This window comes from Onychostruthus taczanowskii, unplaced genomic scaffold (genome assembly GCF_017590055.1).
Source record: "Onychostruthus taczanowskii isolate IOZ18803 unplaced genomic scaffold, ASM1759005v1 scaffold51, whole genome shotgun sequence".
NCBI classification, from domain to species: domain Eukaryota; kingdom Metazoa; phylum Chordata; class Aves; order Passeriformes; family Passeridae; genus Onychostruthus; species Onychostruthus taczanowskii.
Window position 1 is genome coordinate 2,683,949 of NW_024502680.1, and position 21,024 is coordinate 2,704,972.

At 47.7% G+C, this 21,024-nt stretch overlaps 1 protein-coding gene across 1 annotated transcript in view; it reads left to right on the forward strand.

Annotated features, from left to right (window-relative positions):
- Positions 1-14,618, forward strand: part of ARHGEF4 (Rho guanine nucleotide exchange factor 4) — a 104,588-nt gene extending 89,970 nt beyond the window's left edge. Inside the window, exons 3-11 of the mRNA XM_041416334.1 lie at positions 2,168-2,347; positions 5,183-5,365; positions 6,339-6,518; positions 7,093-7,325; positions 8,882-9,011; positions 9,832-9,963; positions 10,887-11,130; positions 11,748-11,825; positions 13,037-14,618. Coding sequence (XP_041272268.1) covers positions 2,168-2,347; positions 5,183-5,365; positions 6,339-6,518; positions 7,093-7,325; positions 8,882-9,011; positions 9,832-9,963; positions 10,887-11,130; positions 11,748-11,825; positions 13,037-13,194 — 1,518 coding nt within the window. The 3' untranslated portion in view covers positions 13,195-14,618. The remainder of the gene's footprint in view (positions 1-2,167; positions 2,348-5,182; positions 5,366-6,338; positions 6,519-7,092; positions 7,326-8,881; positions 9,012-9,831; positions 9,964-10,886; positions 11,131-11,747; positions 11,826-13,036) is intronic.
- The last annotated feature ends 6,406 nt before the right edge of the window (positions 14,619-21,024 follow it).

Below are 21,024 nucleotides of genomic sequence, written 5' to 3' on the forward strand. Positions count from 1 at the left end.
TGTCTGACAGCGTTGTCCAAACATTCCTTGAGCTCTGGCAGCCTTGAGGCTGTGATCCTGTGTTCAGTGCCCCTCCTCCCTCTGGGGAAAGAACCTTTTCCTGATATCCAGCCTAACCTGCCCTGCCACAGATCCAGGCTGTTCCTGTGGCTTCTGTCACTGGGCACCAGAGAGCAGAGAGGGGGAGCACTCAACCCTGCCATCATCACCATCAAAACACTCCCTCACATACAGGCTTCCCCCACTGCCTCTCCTTCCATGCCTGCTCCTTCTGAAGGATTTGTGGCCACCCACTGCAGTGCTCCAGTTGTGAGAATCGTCCCACCACATTGCTGTGGTGGCAGCTGTATCCCAGTTTTCCTTCCACACCAGGAGGAGTGGGGACTTGGACTCCTCCTGTTTGTTTCCCACCCTGTGTGCATTAGTGTGGTTCACTTGGGCGGATCCCACCACCTTTTGGGGGGGGAGAGGTTTCTACATGACCATTCTAAGGCACTTCTGTTGTTTTTAATACATCAATAACCCTTTTGGTTTTGCTGCCCCATGGATCCATCCCCTGCTTTCACAGAGATGCACATAGAATCAGTGCACTGCATCCCACCTAGCTCTGGCTACACACAGGCTGTGTAGATAAGTGGGAACCTCTCACCCTCTCCTTCCTCATCATCCTGTTATTTCTGTCAGAATGGAAACACTGCATTAAGCTGTTTCTGGTTCAGTGAAGGGGCATTTGCTATCCAAAGGCAGACTGCATTTCAATTTTCTTTCAAATGCCTCATTAACCCTCTTCTGATTTACTCAGTTGATGCTTATGCTGACGTTCTTTTCCAACATGCATCTATCTCTCCTTTGTGGAGAGGCAGCAGCAGTAACCCAGAGCAGGGGATGGCTCTGGGAGACTGAGCAGCCAAGTGTGCTGTGGTGTCACTGCTGCACAGCTGGGACACCTGCCAGGGACAGTGGCTTTCCTACAGCTTTTCTCTTTCTCCTGTATGCCTCCCATACTGTCTTCCTGTTGTCTTCCCATAATTCATCATTGCACCATTTTCCTGGAGAAAAACAGGCCTTCACTGCCACTCTACAATGGCCAAGTCCTTTTCAGCAGAACTCCAGTATGCACTCCATCTTCTTGGGAAAACCCTTGGTGTTCAGACAGTCCCAGGTACCCTCGGGCCCTGGGAACTCTGTGAGTGTGCTCTGGAGTTGTTGAAATCCAAGGGAGACTCAGACCTGACGAACCAGTGGCATCAGGCACTCCTGCTGTGGTGGCCAGCAGGCTCAGCCCTCAGAGACCCCACGGCAGCAGCACCCAGGTGTTACCTGGCCACCCCACAGCTGAGGTGGGAACGGTCAGCAATGGCTCCAGGAACAGCATCACTGAGCTCAGTGCTCCTTTCAGCTTCCAGACACATGGCTTTGGTTTTGGTTTGAGTTCTTTGATTGTTGGGGGTCCTGTTTTTCCTAGAGTGAGGCCTCTGTGGGCCCCAGCAGTAAATAACTGTTGTTCCTCAGTATAATTACTTAAAACTCTCCAGGAGTCTTATTTTAAGCATCTTAAGTGCTATGTTTAACCACCTTACAGGCTTCAGGCTTTAGCTATTCCAGAGAAGCTCTGAGGACTCTGAATGCTTTTTCACAGAATTACTGGGTTGAAAGAGACCTTTAAGATCACAGAGTCCAACCCAGTCCCAGCAGCTCAACTAAACCCTGGCACCCAGTGCCACATCCAGTCTGTTTTAAACACATCCAGGGATGGGATTCCACCATCTCCCTGGGCAGGCCATTCCAGAACTTTTTGCTCTGAAGTATGTCTCTAAATATTGATGCTCAGGGTTTTATTTCAAGGCTTTCCAAAGCAGAGCTGCACTGGCAGCACCAGAGCATCCTCCACAAACAAGGTACCACTGAGCCTTGTTTACTGGCTGAGGCAAAACCAGCAGGATGAAATACCAGAATTTATGTTTTTGTGGTGCTAACCGTAGTGTGTGCAAGTGATTCTGAATAAATGCTGTTGAGAGCAGGGCAAAAGCCAACGGCCAGCCTTGCAGCCACTCCTCATTGCTCATGGGGGTGCAGAGGTAGCAGCACGTGTGCCAGGGCTGCAGGCAGGCTGGCACTCGGTGCTGCTGCCATGGAGGGACTGACGGTGTGCCTGCTCTGCCCACAGCTCATCAGCGATGGCAGCGTGGTGTACGCAGAGGCCCTCTGGGACCACGTCACCATGGATGACCAGGAGCTGGGATTCAAGGCCGGCGATGTCATCGAAGTAATGGATGCCACCAACAAGGAATGGTGGTGGGGGAGGATTCTGGACAGTGAAGGCTGGTTTCCAGCCAGCTTTGTTCGGGTAAGATCTTCATCTTTCTTTGTGCCCTCTCTCTTAGCAGTAGGTGTTTGTTCTTCTCCAGGTTTAATGTTCTGTGGTGACTCCTAAGGACTTTCACTGCTAGAGATGGTTCAGCATGTCTTGTTTAGTATTCCTCTACAAGGGGCTACAGTACAGGGTGTCCTATTGTATTGTGCCTCGACGTTGGAATGAAGGAATGAAGAATCCCACTCCATGTTCTCAGAAGGATAATTTATTATTTTATGATACTATATTATATTAAAGAATAGTACACTATATAATACAGAAAGGATACTTACAGAATGCTAAAAAGAAATAATGAAAACTCGTGACTCTTTCCAGAGTCTCGACACAGCTTAGCCCTGATTGGCCAATAAGTCAAAACAACTGACAGCAGAATGCAATGGAACAATCACCTGTGGGTAAACAATCTCCAAACACATTCCACATGAGGACAGAACAGGAGAAGCAAATGAGAGAAGAATTGTTTTCCTTTTCTCTGAGGCTTCTCAGCTTCCCAGGAGAAAAATCATGGGCAAAGGGATTTTTCAGAGAATGTGAATGTGACAGTGCCCTCCTGGCTGAGCAGCCACCAGTGTGGAGAACTCCCTCTACATGAGTAAATCAGGGCAAAAGGTTCAGCTCCAGAGCGGAGCAGAGCTGAGCTGAGCTGTGCCAGCTGGGGAGCTGCCCTGTTTGGTGGTTGCAGTCTGGCTCCTGCTTACCCATCTGTACACTGGCTGATTTGTGCACATGGCATCCACTTCCAGGAGCAAGCAGCACTCTCCTGGAAGAATCCCTGATGCAGATCCCTGGATTCTTCACTCCAGTGTCCACTTAGACAATAGAGATGAGCGTGGCACCAAAGGCACCTCTCTGCAGTGCACCCACCTGACTCACATGCACCTCCTCAGCCACCAGGCTGCTGGGCTGTCACACAGCACTGCGAGCCAGGCACTAAAGAATGGAGGAGGAAAACACAAGAAATGTCTGGGCCATGATCTGGGGCAATGTGAGACACTCTGTTCTTGCGGGCCAAGGCTGTTCCCTGGTGCCAGCTTCAAAGCCCACACAGAAGAGCTGTGCAGACCAGCCCAGACAGTGCCTACTGCATCCTGCAGAGGCTCCACTTCCAGCAGAGCTTTCTGAAACACATCTGAGCTCTCAGGGCAAGCAGGGGGGACCAGGAGTGTGGGAGGCTGGTAACTGCTGTGCTCGCTGTCCCGCTGAGGGAAAAGGCTTTTTTCCTTTCTCCTGACCGTGACTGTGGGTGTCAGTGCCGGACAGCTTTCACCACCTCGGGGCAGGCTCCTCAGCGCTGCAGAGGCAGCGAGGTGCCTAAGGGCAGAGATTCTCAGCCCTTTAGCTCTTTATCCAGGTCACTTCAGATCACAAATGACCCAAAACCAGGTGAAGCATGAAAGGAGGTGACACGAGGTCATCCGGTGTCTGTAGCAAAAGTCATTGCAGAAGCGGGGCAGTTTTGAAATGCTTTGTTACAGGCTGCAGGAGTTAGTCTCAGCTGCGTAATTAACACAAACAGTGGAATGTTTTGCAAATAAGATTACCAAGACCTCAGCACTGCTTTTTCTTGCAATGAAAACACAGAATTTTTTTCTTTCATGTTACAGATAAGTTGAATTGTCCTGGCTGGCAAAAACTTGTCAGAGTAAAGCAGACTAGTTCTAGGCATTAGGGATGCAGAGTTAGAAATTCTTTTAACAGAGGAATCACAACGCTTATTCAAGCATCCAGCTGAAGATTTCCCGCTAATTACCACTGGCTCTCAAGCTCACGGCAGGGAGGACTGGTATGTCTGGAGGCTTGGCTTAGACTGCAGGGCTCTGTCACTCCACATCTGAGTTTCAGGCCGAGGTCTGAGTTTAAGAGTTGCCGATGTCCTGCTCACACTGAAGGAGAGCCAGGGTTGCACATCTTGAGGCTTCAGCAGTGAGTAAATGTAATCTGTGCCTGTGTTAGCAAGGGAGGGTATGCACTGTGTTTTATACGTAGGTGTATTTGTACCAAGTGGTAAGTCATAGAGCCTAGAAGAAACTACATTAAAAGTTTAAAGCAGCTCTGTGTCACTATACTAAAAATTCCTATAATTATGTTTGTTTTACCTTCCTACCTTTCACTCCTTCTCTGTGCTGGGACGGATCCTTTGAGCCATGCAGTGTTCCCAGGGGCACGCAGCAGTACCAGGCAAGGGAGCTCAGAGTGGAAAGCTCAGTCCGTGCCCTTGAGCTCGGTGCTTCCCTGCGCCCGTGCTGTGCTGCCATCTGATGGGGCACCGAGAGTCCACACCGCCCTGCCCTGCTCGGCCCTTCTTTCCCACCTCGGTGCCCACAGGCAGCTGGTCTGCTTCTGCTTTAGCAATGAACTCTCTTTAAATAATCCTGGGGAAGCAGATACCGAGGGGCCATCTGTTACTGACAGTATGAGAACAATAAAGTAGATAAAAACCCAACCTTTACTGGTTCTCCCCTCCCTCCTGAAGTGTCCCTTCAAATATTTAAGAAAAATTCACTCAATCAACCATTTCTGTCCTGATTTTATATGTATTATTCCTGAAGGACTCCATATTATTCCTGTAACTTCTGTCCACTAGAAATACCTGCCTAAACCCACCCATGTCACAGTGGGAGCAGCTGCCATGTGCCCTCCCCAAAGGGACTGTCTGGCCTCAGCCTCCCCGAGGGGAAAATGTTTCCAGGCAATACACACAGCCTCCTCTCACCTTGTCCCAGCTCAGTGTGTGTCTGCCACGCAGCCACTTCCTTGGCAGAGCTGTTTTTAGCAACAGGAGCAGTGAACATCTTGTGTGCCTCCCAGCTGCGGGTGAACCAGGATGAGCCCATGGAAGATTATCCCCTGAAGGTGGAGGGGGGCAAAGAGGACGACTCCCGGCGCTTTGGGATGGGCCAGACCACCAAAGACCAAATGAGGACCAACGTCATCAACGAGATCATAAGCACAGAGAGAGACTACATCAAGCACCTGAAGGACATTTGTGAGGTAAGGAATAAAGGGGGAAGGGACTGTAAGAGCTTCTCTGAAGGATAATGGACTGTGTGTCCCATGCTTGCCCAGAAAGGGATCCTAAGCAGGTAATTTTTCTGAAAACGAGACTGGATTTTCATCAGTTCTGCTGAATGCCAGTATATGGTTAGAAAACAGAAGACAATTCATTACAACAGAATCCCAAATGCCTCTGCATTTGGAGCACTCACTTGTGCTCTGATTAAATGGAATTAATTGAATTTCCCAAGCCAGAGAAAAGTAAATGTCTAGCACTGCTGTCCTCTCTAATATGTGTTCTGGGGTAATAAAATCAGCAACTCCAGCCTTCAGGCAAGCCATGCTCAGATCAAAACAAGTGGGGGATGCTCAGCCAATTGGATCCTTTACTGTCAAATAGGCTGAATATTGTGACACCTCTTCTAAAAGAGATCCATCCTGTACACTGGGGGAGTGAAGGCAGTTGGAATTTTTGCAGGAACAGAATTCTCCACTGCAATGGTGCAAAAGTGGCTCCCAGCAGAGGCAGCTGGGGCAAAGAGCACACACAAACAAGCCTCTCCTCTGCAGTGTCCCCCTGTCCCTCGGAGCTCTCCTCTGCTGGAGTCAGCTGGGCAGCTCCTCACACAGGCACCAAACCAGGTCCACACCTGGACTTGACTGGTCTGAATCTACCAGTGCTGGAGTCAGAGCACCCCACTGCAGACACATAAAGGCTTTTTCAGCAAGAGAGAAAGCAGCTGTGACTCCTTCAGGTGTGGGCTGCAGCATCACCCAGGGCTGCTGTGTCTGTGGCAGCTTCTATTTGTACTGTGTTTAGGGTAACATGAGAGGAAATAATAGTTACAGATGGGTACAGATCTGCAGGAAGGAAATGCAGGAGCCTGGTGTACACCTGAGTGCAGTCCTTGAGGCTTTCTGTGCCACAGAGCAGATGCTCAGGAAGCTTTCCAATCTGGTTTTCTCTCAGGGTTACATTAAGCAGTGCCGCAAGAGAGCCGACATGTTTACAGAAGAACAGCTGAAGACAATCTTTGGGAATATTGAGGACATCTACAGGTGCCAGAAGAAATTTGTTAAAGCACTAGAGAAGAAATTTAACAAAGACCACCCACATTTGAGTGAGGTTGGCTCATGCTTCTTGGAATATGTAAGTAAATTTGACTTCATGGGAAAGGGGTAGCTGAGCATGGGTTGAGCCAGAGGATTTAGAAATTGATCTGACAGAACTGAAGCTTTCCTTAAAAAGACCCATCCAACCAAACTAAATGCCACCACCCTCTATCCTAGCTGTTTTCAACCACTTCCCAAAGAAATACCCTGTAGCTCTTGTGGCTGTGGAAAGAGCATTTTCAAAGCACCTTATCTTCTGAACACTATAATCCCTGCCAGCCCTTGGTACTTCAGGGAAAATGTAGGAATACTCCAAAATCTCGAGTGGGACTGAGTTTACAGTAATGGTATTTGAGGTCAGTGAAGGCTCAGCTGTGGCTGGTGTGGGCACTAAAAGCATTCAGCTGAGCCCAGAGCAGGGTATGTGGGAATGTCTGGGTCTCTCAGACGAAGCTGTGACACACCTTGCCAGCCCCAGCTTTAGAACTCCAGGCTTGAGAGCCTGTGGGGGATACAAATGAGCAAACAGCTCCAGTTAGAGGATACAAATCACCAAACAGGCGCAGGAGTCTGAAGGACATGGGCAGTAAATCCCTCCCTGTGCCTTGCAGCAAACAGAGTTTCAGATCTACTCCGAGTACTGCAACAACCACCCCAACGCGTGCCTGGAGCTCTCGCGCCTCACCAAGGTGAACAAGTACGTTTACTTCTTCGAGGCCTGCCGCCTGCTGCAGAAGATGATTGACATCTCCCTGGACGGCTTCCTGCTCACCCCCGTGCAGAAGATCTGCAAATACCCCCTGCAGCTGGCCGAGCTGCTCAAGTACACCAACCCCCAGCACAGGTAGGCCAGGGAGGGGCAGGGAAGGAGCCAGGATGCTCCCATGGAAATGGGCTTGTGCTGGATCAGGCATGGAGGGCAGTGGCTAACTGCAGCCAGCTCAATTCTTACACGTAGAAACCAGGAAAATAAATATATTTATATGATTTTATAAAGTATATTTACATTACATAAGTTATATATAACTTATTATATAAGTATACAACTTATATAATATTATAATAATAATAACGTATAACTTATTATAAGTATATTATTAAGTTGTTTGTCCTAGAGCCAGTTCTTATAAGCCCTAGAAAAACACTTACATAATATTATAATAACTTATAACTTATTATAAGTATATCATAAAAGTACATTTACAACATTTCCCACTACAGTAGCACTCAGCTTTCCTGTCACAGATCAAGATTTACAAGGTCGACTTTATAATGGCCCTTTTCTATTTTATTCGGCTTATGCATCTGTGATACCAGCACATACATACTTTGGAGCTATGTGTTTCTGGTGGCTGTGTTCAGAACTTTGCCTCCAAAAGCATGGTTGAATGTATCCCACCGTGCCCATACAGCTGCACTTCATCAGTGGGAAGCTGTGCCCTGCAGCAGTCAAGCCATGCACGCTTGGTGCCCTGTCATGCCAGCCCAAAGCCCCCAAATCCATCACTCACTTTCAGGGTGAAGGCATTGCCTTTGGGTCAAATAACTTAATCAAGTACCTGAAAACATGAAAAATCTGTATGAAAGTGTTGATATTGGTCCATTGTGGTTTGACTTAATTTCACCTTCCTAATTGCAGCCCTGGTGTTTCCCAGAATGGTTTGAAGCATGTCTTGTTCCTTAAGGAAGTGCACAGATGTTTTCAGAGTTGCCTTAGAGCCAAGTTGTGCAGCTCAGCTCCTTCCCAGCCGCTCTGAACTCAGCAGAAGTAGCTGGTGGCCACAGATGGTGGTCAGCTCATGTTTGAAACAAGCCAGTTACTGTTGGACTGCTTCACCTCTGCTCCACAGACCAGTCCCTGCATGGGAACAGGAGCATTGTGAACGAGTTGTATTATGTTGCACAAAGAAAATGAGAACCTGGAGGTTCTTCCAGCAACTTGTATTTACACCTCTGTAGCTAAATTTGATGACTTACCCCCTTTCCCTTCCCCAGAGGTGGCCTGGATTTGTTACCAGACTCAATGAACCCACACTGTCTCCCTGCCCGAGGATGTCAGGCTCAATTCTTAGCTCCTTGCTCATGTGCCTCCCTTACACATAAAGGGAGTGGATGTCTGGGATGAAGCAGCTGTCCTGAGCAGACTCTCTGGAAAAGGAGATTTTAAAAAATGTAACATGCTATTGTTCTAATCAACATCTAACCTGTGCCTCAAAAGCAGAGAGTGTCTGAGAGCTGCCACAGCAGCAGCTGACTCTGATTCCAGCACAGAACAGCTGGGACAGACTGCAGGTGGAACTCCTGGTTCCATCCCCAGCTCTGTGCCAGGCTGACCTCTGGAGTGTAGGTACAACACCCCCGTGCCATTCTGCCAAGCCTAAGGCCTCTGCCCCTCCCCAGGGATTTCAAGGATGTGGAGGCTGCCCTGAATGCCATGAAGAACGTGGCTCGGCTCATCAACGAGAGGAAGCGGCGGCTGGAAAACATCGACAAGATCGCTCAGTGGCAGAGCTCCATAGAGGACTGGGAGGTAGGGGACTTCCCTGCCCAAGGAATTCCACCTTGTTCCTCTTCTGCCCTCCCAACAGCTTCTCTCTGCAGTGATATCTCACTGGCTAGCCCCACCTGAGCTCTCCGCCCATCTTTGTGGAGAGTCTGATTTTATTTAAACAGTTATGATCTTTTAGTGCAACTGAGCAGGTCTGGCATATAACCCAGCTAGACCAGATGCCTTTGCATGTTCCCTGGGATTCTTGCTTCCCTGTTTTTCCTTGCAGAATGAAATCAGCATGTGGGTTAGTGAAATTCTGTTATTTTTGTCTTGCCCCCCACTTTATCTTGAGTGACTTCAAACTTTCAAGATGAGCAAAATCACTCCTTAATTCTTAGCAAGCCAGGTTACTGTTGCAGAAAGGCAAGTTCTGGCATAGCCACAGAGGAAACCAAGGTTCCCTGTAGACTCATTAAAAAAAAATTGCTAAATAAAAGAAACAAAATACTGATTTTCTAAATCCTAGACTCAATAAACCCACACTGTCTCCCTGCCCAAGGATGTCAGGCTGAATTCTTAGCTCCCTGCTTATATGCCCCCTTTATGTCTGGAATGGAGCAGCTTTCCTGAGCAGACTCCCTGGAAAAGGTGATTTTAAAAAAATTTAACAAGCTATTGTTCTAATCAAATTCAGTTCCCACCCCCTGGGTACCAAGGGCACAGTGTCTCCCTGATGTGCCAAGGGCTGTCCTCCAGCACAGAGGCTGTCTCTCATTCCCACACGAGTTCTGTCAGCAGGAATTCAGGCTCCCACTTTGAGACGAGGCTGAGACCAACCTGTTCTTTGTGCTGTTCTCAGGGAGAAGATGTCCTAGTCAGAAGCTCAGAACTCATCTATTCTGGGGAATTAGCCAAAATCTCCCACCCTCAAGCCAAGAGCCAACAGAGGATGTTCTTCCTCTTCGATCACCAGCTTGTCTGCTGCAAGAAGGTAATCATGAAAGCTGGCTACTGCTGTGCTGATTTTAGTGAACTCCCTCTCCACCCTTTCTTAAATTTAAGAAATTAAATGTTTCTTTAATTCTTCCTGGCCTCATGTGCTCCTGGCACTCTGTGCAGTCTTTCCTCTGAGGTCCTGGGGTGTTCTGTGCACCTGAGCACAGCAATCAGCTACTGACCTAATCCTCACAGCTTCTGGGGTTAGTGTGGGGTTATTCTGTACAACTCAGTTATGAGTATTGTCACACAAGTTCTTTTAACTACCTTGTTCTACATCTGAACTTCCACCTTCGTGTTGTATTCAGAAAAAAGTGCAGATCTGATGAACAGCTGTGGGCCTTGGCAGTCAGTAAGGCCATGCTAACAGCACATATAAGTCTGTAAGTACAGCTTTTTTTCATAAGCTGAGTAATTACAGAAATCTTCCCTCTTGGAGCCAATGAACAGTACCTTCCTCTGGAATTTCAGAACTGAATGTGCCAATTAGTTTTTGCCTATTCCACAGCATGCAGGTAGCTCCAGGTAACTTAGGTTACCTGAAATCACTGTTCTCAAAGTTACTTTTCATTTTCAACAAAAAGCCAAGAGCTAATTAGTATTATTTTTGCTTTTTAACTGGAACTGAAGGATTCAAATAGTGTTTTCAGTCAGAGGCTTAATGAGGATTTGGGATCATGTGCAACACCCAAGCTACAGGGCAGCAGATAGACCCCAACACAACCACCAGCCTGTCCTGACCCCACTGCCTGGACAAGCACTGTGGTTCCCTGCAGTGCCCACAGCAGCTCAGCACTCTGCAGTTCCACAGACTCAAATCCACTGTTCATTTCTTTTACAGACTGTAATGCTAGCAGGAAGGTTAAATTCTCCACCACATCCCAGAAACAGCAACATGTGTTGTGATCTCTCTTCCAGGACCTTCTGCGCAGGGACATCTTGTACTACAAGAGTCGGATCAACATGGATGACATGGAAATACTGGATGTAGAAGATGGCAAAGACAAGGACTTCAATATCAGTGTGAAAAATGCATTTAAGCTGCACTGCAGAGACACTGAGGAAGTCCATTTATTCTGTGCAAAAAAGCCTGAGCAGAAACAGCGCTGGCTGAAGGCATTTGAGAATGAAAGGAGGCAGGTGCAGCTCGACCAGGAGACAGGTATGGAAAGAGGCAATGTTGGGAGACTGTTTTGTTTTTTTTTTTAATCATTATTATTATTTTTGGCTTTTCATCTTTTTTTACCCATTGGCTAATGCCTGTGGAGTGAAAGGGTGGGGAAGCCAGCCCATGCTCGAGGGCAGCTCTGGGCTGATGAATTACACATTCTGGATGAATCTGTGCAATTAAGAAACTGCAAATCACCATAAGCCATCATTGGAGTTTGTCCTCAGGGAGGCTGATGTGTCTTAAGGAGTTCAAGCAGGGCTGACAAAAGAGTCAATACATTATATACAGGGTCCAGAACAGCATAGAACAGGTTCAGTCAAGGGTTCTCACTGGACAACAGGATTTGTGTTGTTTTGTCCAAATCCTTCTGAATTCAGCCTAGTGTATTCTGAAAAATTTCAACCACCAGTGTCCTGGAGTGGCTTCTCCCCCAGTGTAGCATGGGCTGAGGGGCAGGCAGCAAACCCTGCAGGAGGTTTGTGCAGCCCAGCTGTGCCCCCCAGCCTTGGCAGTAACTGTGGCCTCTCACCTCAGGCATTTGCCTACCCCTGTCTTCTCCTGAGGTACCCAATGACCTGCTGCTGACAGAAATCTGCTTTACCTTCCAGGGTTTTCCATCACGGAGGTGCAGAAAAAGCAGGCAATGCTGAATGCCAGCAAGCAGCACCATGCTGGGAAGCCCAAGGGTGAGTCACACCTGAACACAGGAACACTGTGACAATGGGGGGTGGCTCTGTATTTATTACATGGGAGACGCTTCAATGAAGTGACAATAACAAACTCTTGAGAAGGCCAGATGGTGACAATTTGCACTACAATTCCTGGTAGATACAGATGGCTGGAGATTCCCAACTCCAGGAGAGCCACTTTGCACATAATCAGCACTCTGCCAAGACCCAGCAGCTTCTCCTCCAGGCCAGTGCACAGCCTCTCCCTAGGAGCAGGCTCTCCCAGCAGTGTGGCATTCCCTTTGGCAAAAGGGAAGGTTTTTAGTAATCCCCATGGTGCACAGAGGGCCACAGCAGGGACTGTTCCTGCTGGGCAGCTGTGCCTGTGGAAGATGCTCTGAAACCTGCACCTTGGGCAGGGTGCCAGGGGTAGGAACCATGCTTGGGCAGAGCTCTTCATTCAACTGTGAGAGACAAGGACAATTAGCAACAGCCAGGGGAGAGTGAAGTCAAGCAAAATAAAGGTTCCTGTGCCCACAGCACTGTTGGCTGAAGACAGCCCTGTTGATGCCACCTTCCCCTTCTCTCTGTTCAGAGGAAGAGGTGTTGCTCGGTTCCTCTGAACCCCAGAGGCAACCACTTCCTCTTGGTGGTATCAGCCAGCACTTAATCCCCAGCCACATCTCCTGAAAGAAAGCTTGGCTAAATGTCAAAAGGGCCAGAAATAAGATTTGGCTGCAAACAGGGGGAAGGTTGGAAGGAGACCAGACCATGCCAACAGAGCAAAGCCCTTGGGACACAGCACTAGAGGAAATTGCACAGACCAGCCTTGTCCTCCACACAGGCACTGACCATTCCTAGTCAGAAATCCAGCCCAGGAGATTGTAACAGGCACCAGCATCACTTGCACAGCAGCTGCTTCTCCCAGCACAGGCAAAAGCACCAGCTAAGTTTGTCACCAGTCATGAGCTGCGCTCTCTAGCCCTGCTGTCGTGCTGGCAGAACACCTGACAGTTGTGCAGCACATTTCTGAGCCTTCCACATGAGCTCCAGTCCTAAAAGGCGCTGCTGAAAGTAAGGATAAATTGAAGGAAAGGTTACACTAAGACAAACTCAATTCACAGCCGTGCAGCTTTAATGGGGACTGGGGAAGGCGGTAGAGTGGGGGGAAAGGAAAGGAGCTGTCTTTGACTAACGTGCTTCCCATCTCCTCCTCCTCCTCGTCCCAGCTGTCACCAGGCCCTACTATGACTTCCTGATGCGGCAGAAGCACCCCACCCTGCCCACCACGCTCCCTCAGCAGCAGGTCTTCATGCTGGCAGAGCCCAAGCGCAAGCCCTCGAACTTCTGGCAGAACATCAGCAGGCTGACGCCCTTCCGGAAATAGGGGCAGCCCCTGTTTGTGCCTGAACCCCTTCTGAGAAAGCACTTTATCCGTCACTCCTGGCAGGTGGAGCCCAGGTTCATCCAGCCCTGTGTTTACAGAGGATGGCACAGGTGCTCCTGCCTTCCCTATTTATTTTGCAGCCCGGCTGACCCGCTGGCTCCCAGGTGAGGCCGCGTGGGCGCTCGCACACCGCGGGCAGCGGTGCCACGGAGCCAGCCCCGCGCTGCCCAGCAGGCAGAGCTCCAGGAGCGTGCAGCAGGGAGCTGGACAGGCTGCAGCCCCAGAGATTTACCTTGTCAGCTGTACTTGGACTCACTCCTTCCTGCTGTGCCCACCGCTGCTGGCTGGCAGCTGCCACAGGGGAGGGCAGCTGATGGACCCGCTGGCCCCGTGGCCGCTGCCCTGCTCAGAACAACAGTTCAGAGTCCGTGATGAGGAGGGATGAACCCTTCTGCTCTGCCCAGCCCATCCCTGCGTTTCTCAGAGCTGTGATCCTCCTCCACGTGTCCAAACTAACTCAGCAGCCTCTGCAGGCACTCAGAGCACAGTGAGCCCTGCACTGTGACCTCCTCCCTCCCTTTAGTCCAGCAGCACCGGTGAAAGGTGTCCTACATTAAACTGTGCCAACTGCAGCATGAGTCAAGTCGAAGAATCTCTCTAGTGGGTTTCAGTTACATAAGTTAGAGAAAAATGTGCCTAATTAATACCATACGCAATTCTTTAAATTCTCGTCTCTCCATCATTCTGCCATATTTCCTGGCCAATGAAAATGCTCATTGTTTGTAATGTGTTTATTTATGGTAAAAATCAGAACTGTGTATTTTGTAAGTCTGTAATTGTTCTTGTCAGATGTTGTTAACTTGATGCCTGTTTTGTCTGTTTAATTTTTCTTTTCCTTTTTTTTTAAAGAAAGGTCAATATTTGTAAACCTAGCTCCCAGAAGTCAGAGTCTGCTGTTCAACTCTGCAACGTCATTGTTATGCAAACTCCCACAGACCCTCAAATTCAAGGAGTGTTGCTGACACTTTTAAAAATGGAAAACCACTTGATAAAGGCCTAGATTTGGCATAAGGAGCCTCACTTTAAGTACCCAAGTTTCAAATGGTGGCCAAAAAGAATGAATTTAAACCTTGGTTAGCAAAAATATTTGCCTTACCATAGTGAGAGTTAGAAGCCATACTGACTGAATTCCCTAGATTAGGAGACATCCTGTGACAGTGGAAGGAAGACACTGGCTCATTCCAGCTCAAGTGTGAGTGAACACTGCAGAGCTCAGAAATCCAGTGTTTGTTGATGCTGTAGCTGACCAAAGTCTGGTCATCCAGGGATATCTGAATTCAGTAGCATGTACAAATTCCTTCTTGCACTATATCTTCCCCCCAGACCAGGGGCAACATTTAATTTCATAAAGAAACTTGTAAAAGTGACTCTCAGCCTGTGTTTGTCTCCTGCCCGTCTATCTGTGTGAAGCTGTTTCTTTCCAAAGTCACTGTGGAGATTGTGCTCTGGCAGCTCCACCAGGGGCTGCTCAGCCACAGGGGCAGCCCTGCCAGGTGACCTCAGAGCAGCCATCCCAGCTGTGGGACACAGGGACATGACCAGAGGGGTCACTCTCTGCTCTGGGGAGAACACTGGGTCAATGCTGGGAGGCAGGGGGGGAAAAAGGAAAAAAAAAACAAACCAAAAACACTATCTAAGAAGCCACTGAGATCAGGCAGCTACAGCAGTATTAGCACAACATACACCCACAGACATCAAGAGACAGACACAGGGACACTGCAAGACACCCAGAGACACACGTGGAGGCACTGCCAGGTGTGTACAGACACCCATGAGGGGAGATGGTGACCAAGAGACCCTGACACACACACACAGACACACACACACAGGTAACATCAGACAACTGCAGCCAGCACCACTCGTAACAGAAGACAATTGTCCTTTCTGTGTTTACCCTAAGTGTCTGCACCCTCCTTTTCTTATCCATGGCATGTTTGTTTTGATTGGCCAGGAAGAAAACCTGTTGGCACTAAAATTATCAATTTTCTCAGCTTATCATCAGCCTTGTAGTAAATGGAGGGGGATAGAGGGGCAGAGGACAATCCCCTCCCCAACAGATAGAGGATCACACCCCCCACACCGAGCATGGCCAGCTGTGACAATGCATCAGGTGATCATAGTCTTGTCCAGCTGCTATCTGGGTTCACTCAAGGATGGACATTCTCCTAAAACCTCTTTATATCCCTGCTCAAAACCATTCTGTCCCCAGTGTGAAGGAAGTGCTGGCATCTATTCAAAGCTCCCCTTGCTGCAATCTGGTCTTAGACAGAATGCTGTTTAATATACTCAGCTTTACATCTACAACGAAGTCACTGGTAGAAATCCTCACCTCTTCTCCCAAGGGAAATGGGGTGAGAGTGGCACAGGACCACGGAGTGCAGCGGCTGTGAAGTGCAACAACCCTGCCCTTCCTCCCCCCTGAAACACACACAAGAATTGGCTATTATTAATTACCTGTGTAGCAATATTCTGAACAGTAAATATGCATCCAGTGGTTAAAATAATCACATCATTTATCAGCTCTTCCACAACTGGCTGCATCTCTGACCAGTGCGCACAAAGGATTTACAGAGACACTTTTTTTACAGAAATTTCTGAAGTGCCAAACCAGACTTCTCTGGCCAGACAGCATCCCAGTCAATGGGCAGTTAATTACTTCTAGAAGAATTCTACTCTCCACTTGACTATCAGTACTCTTTCTAAAAAGTGTCCTCAGTTGGGATTCTAGTCTTGAACGCCACATTTGGAGCTAGGATCCGATCCCCTATGCAAGACTGAGATCAGGTAAAATGATCACACAAAGTGGTGGAGTTACAGCAGCAACACAGAAACCAGGTAAGGCTCAAACCCATAAACCCATTGTGCTCAACATGCCCACCCCACAGTCTGCTCTGAAGAGGATTTCATCACAAAATACCATCCTTAGTTTAACAGCCAGCAGCACCTCCCAACTCTCACCATAACCCTCGGTGTTTCCTGAACAAACTGTCGCACATCAGGTGTAACCTCCTTAGGTTTTAAGTGATTAGACACTCAAAGTCATCTCATCCCCCAAGTTACTCATTAAATGGCAAAGTGTACCTGTGTGTGAGATGGTAAGAGATTAATCAAGCCCAGATTTCCCTGCTGCATCTGGATTTGGGCTGGAGTGGCTCCCATTGTTCTGCCAACGGACAGAACGGGGGTGAAGCCGTGTGCAGGCTGGACTGGGGGTGTGCACAGCGAGCAGATCTCAAGGGCATCAGCTAAACTTGTGAGAATGGGGTTTCTGGCTGGCCAAGAACAGCCTCTGACAAGCTCTCTGAGCTAAATGGACAAGACCATCGTGCCAGTTCCACAACAAGTGTCCATTTGAACCATGAAGAATCAGAGCTGTGAGACATCAGCAACCTTTTCTCTGGAGCTGAACCTTCAACAGGGGCCAGAAATACAGATTTGCATACAAAACAAACTGAAGCTCCTGATGTGAGTCAGAACAACACCAACCCTTCTGGATTTTAGGGTAGAACCAGCTGAACTGCTCAGAAAAATAGTTTTGCATTGAGTTACATAAAGAGGAAAAAGAGATTGAGTCAGGGGTGGTTTGGGGTTTTTTTTAGGGGTGTTGGTTCTACCTGTTCCTCTCCTTCTGTAGATATCCATTTAGGAAGCTTCTTGTAAAAACAGCCATGATTCTTAATGACCTAAATCTGCCCAGATTTCACTTGGTCAAATAAAACACAGTATTATGTAAAGGATGTGAATCAAATGAAAGAATGATTTACTGAAGTTACCAGTTAAATGAACCAGTGGCTACTAAATAACACAGTCTGTGCCCTGACCAAAAAAAAAAAAAAAAAGGAAAAAAGCCTCTATTTTAAACTATTAGTTTAGAATAGTTTCAGACACTGTGGGTGTATATACTGTTCAAGTTCTAATAGCATCAAAACCAGCACGAACTGTCTTTGTGCTAACTCAAAGTAAGAACTAGGTCAGTTCCCATGGAGAGAGAGTTTCCCCAAAGCAGCATTTAATATCTCTCCTGTTTTGTCCATTTTGTCCAGGACAGTGGGGTGTCAGCTGGGGAGGAGCCCCACCTTGTGTCCAGCAGAGTCCTTGGCTCACCAAGTACACTGCAGGAGATTCTCACCGTGCAGGACACTGCTCTGCAGAGCCAGCACAGCTCTGTCATCCAGGAGCCAACCACGTGCCAACCATCTGCACATGGGTATCCCCAACTGCTTCCCAAAACCACCTGAAAACCAGACCTCACTGTCACCAACAGGGATAACTCAGAATCAAGGCACCTGCCAGTAACAAAAGAATCTCAGCTTCAGAATGAGAACACTTCATTTCTTTGGATGCCAGAATGACAGAAATGAGCTTTTTTAAAATAAAAAGGCCTTTCACCTGATGTGTCAAAATATCAGGCTGTGCTCCTCCAGATTCACTGTAGTGGAAGCACACCTTCATGTAACAGCATCATTCAAGAAGTCTGTGGCAAGACTGGTATGCAACCATCAGTCTTTGGAACAAGCACTGCACCACTCACCTCCCAGACTCTGGAGCTGTCAGACCTGGCAGGTGGGGCAGCATCCAGCAAGTGCTGGTTTCTTCTTCATTGTTATTACTTCAGTTGTTTTACTTCTCCTGTCAAGTCCAACCATGTACCTGCTCATGAGGGTTATGGGCATTGCAAAGCCCATCTGGACAGTGAACATGGTTCAACAGCTCCTCAAGCTTTAAGGAGGGAACTACTCACACCTCATTCAACTGCTGCAGCCTCAGCCTGTGCCTGCCTGCTGCTGCTCACATTCTCTACCAAAGGGGGAGGACTTGCCACTGCTACTGACAACAGCAGTACCACACTGGTACAACCCAAAATATCAACCAGAATGTCCTGTACCAGCCTACCAGCAGGAACTGCCTGTCCCAGAGCTCCCAGCCTAAGCAAAGCTGTAGGGTCAGGTCTTCAGGTAAGTAATGGGTTAAAGAATAAGAACTCTGACAGTGGATAAAAATTAACTGAAAAAAACCAGAAGTGTTTTCAGCTGATTTTAAGCCCCTGAAGACACAGTGGTGCTCTTTCAGTTGGACAGTGTGGGGAGGGACTCAATCTTCCAGGCTGCAGTGACCCATCAGTGCAGCTCGTGTCAGAGTGGAGGCAGTGCAAGGTGCAGCCAGCAGTGTGACCTGGCAGCAGACAGAAATGCCTCCAGGGGACCACAGCTGCAGGCAGCAGCCTGGAGTCACCTCCTTTCCACTCCCAGCCACACAGCAGCAGGCTCAGCAGAAGCCAAAGGGTGTTCCTTCCCAGCCACACAGCAATCCCAGCTGCCCTGCCTTGCCATTAACACCTCACACCTTATTTCTCCCATGTGTTTCACACATGACCTTAACTACATGACTAAAATCCCATGGCTTTGGCAGTGCTGGCACTTCTAGGAAAAAATACAGGCTGCTTGTTCTTTTTGCTTAACACTCCTGTCATCTTTCCCCCTGCAACTACACCCCTCCTCTCCCGACGTCCTGAGCTTCTCTTTTGCACAAGTTTGCTACCAAAGCAGCTCCCTGTTTCACAGCCTGTGCAAATGAAATATCTGTGGTACTTACCCCAGAGCTGTGTACCTTTGTGTGTGACTGCCTACATTTACAGTTGTGAGATGGGAAATAAACAAGCTACCAACTTGAAGTCTTGTATCATTCTGTAATCCTCCCAAAAAGCATTAACTACTGACTATAGAGCAGCTATGGAACAGCATTCTGCTTACAAGTTCCTTCTATCCTTCCACACCTACTTCTTTCCCTTTTCTCCTAAGCAGCACTCACCCATTACCCAAGCTGGGTAATAATTTATGGCTTTTTTCTTTAACCTCCAGTAACCTGAAATAATATACTTGCTATCTAAATCAAACCATCAAGAAAAACCTTATCCCCAAATACAGCCACGTGTTCACTGAAGCAGAGGGAGCTGCATTTGAGCTCAGCTGGGCACTTCACATGAATACAATTCTTACAAGGCTAGCAAAAGCAAAACTTTGGGAAGGTGTGTTCCCCTTCCCCTTTCTGAAGCACCAATTTGCCCACATATTTTACCTTTCTTGCCCAGAAAAGGAAAAGCTATTGTAAAACACTACAAAGTAGATTACTATAGCCCAAAAATGAAGGCCCAGCTGTGGTACTTTAAGCTGACAGCTGAGCTGCTCATTGTCAAGTTCTTTCTGTCACATTTGTGTTGGAAGGATCCTTTAGCCACCAAGGACTACAACTGGTGTTCCTGTACCCACAAGGCTCAACAGTCTCCCCTCCACATCTGCAATTCTCCCTGTGACACAATCCAGCTTCCCACAGCTGCCAAAGATTTCTGGCTGTTCTTTAAAATAACCATTAAAAAAACTGAAGTCATCACATGGCCTCCATTCTATTCTGGATGATTAACACAGGATAGCTAATAGCCTGATGGATACTAAAATAAAATCCTGGAGTGCACTTGGCCTCCTACACACGAGTCAGCCATTTTACCCATGCAATTCAGCAACACTGACATTTCCTGCACAAAAAAAATCCCATCTAAATAAGTAAATCATTCCTGATCCCAAGGGAGCTCACCAATGAAACTTTCTGTTACCTGACTTTGTTTACGGCAAGCCACAGAGTTTAGAACCTAAAGCAAGATGTTAGAAACAGCAAGTTTTGGTTTTGCCCATAATTATTAACAGGAAAACTTCAAACTCAAAATTTCTTGCCTGATTTCTACCAATCACTAACTGAGCAGACACTTTCCTGGAAGGGGCTCTGACTGTTCTCAGGTGTTCAGAGCTGCCCCTAAATGAGGGAGTTCTTACTTCCACAGCAAGTGGAGCCACTTGTCACTGAGGGGAGGGTAACACACATTAATTACACTGCCACTGCAAAATCCATCTGGCAAGAGGGAATGTCAAACCATTACTGACCCACCATTTGGGCAGTTCCATGGATACATTTAGAGCCACCATGAAAGAAACTCTAGATTATCTAGAGACTTAAGAATTCAGTGCCATGTCCTTACAGGTGTTGAATACTGTACAAGGTCAGGTTTCACAGCAGCAGACTCCCAGGAGAACAGCCACATCAGAATCCTTCTAGCCTGAGAGTGATCAGCACCATTCTGAAGAACAGCTTTTCCCTTTATAGCATCCCAGATTTCAGCAACCCACTGGTTGAGGATTATGAATTTTCATCAGCTGCAGTGCTCTGCAAAAAACACTCCCAAACCTATCTACCTGTAACATGAAAGCAATCCCAGGATAACTGACCAACAATTAGCTTCAGGAAAAACACACTGAAAAAAAAATAAATCTGTCCATAGCATCCCTTCTGCTCAGCTACAATTTTAGAAGCTCAACTACTTAAAACTACCTGTAGCAATAATCCTGACAATGAAACACTATTCCTGCAGATTGATGCAGTCACGTTGCACCTTCCTCTTCCACATGTGTTGCTTTTTTCCAGAAGGTTACCAGGTAAGTTATTGTTATTTTTGGAGACCTACAATAAATGAAAATAGCCAGTTAGTTCAAGCAGCTTAGTTGCTCCCCCAGAGCTTTACAACCACCTACACACTAAAGAAAAAGGATAATTACCCACACTTCACACCTACTCCGCTCTTTTCCTTCTGGGGAACACTCTAAGACACTGATTTCTAACAGCTTTCTGCTCAGGGCTGTCACCTCTCCAATCAAACAGCACGGCTTTGGTATGAAGCAAATGCTCCAGTATTGTCAAATTTTACATCTGTTCCATTTCCTCTGC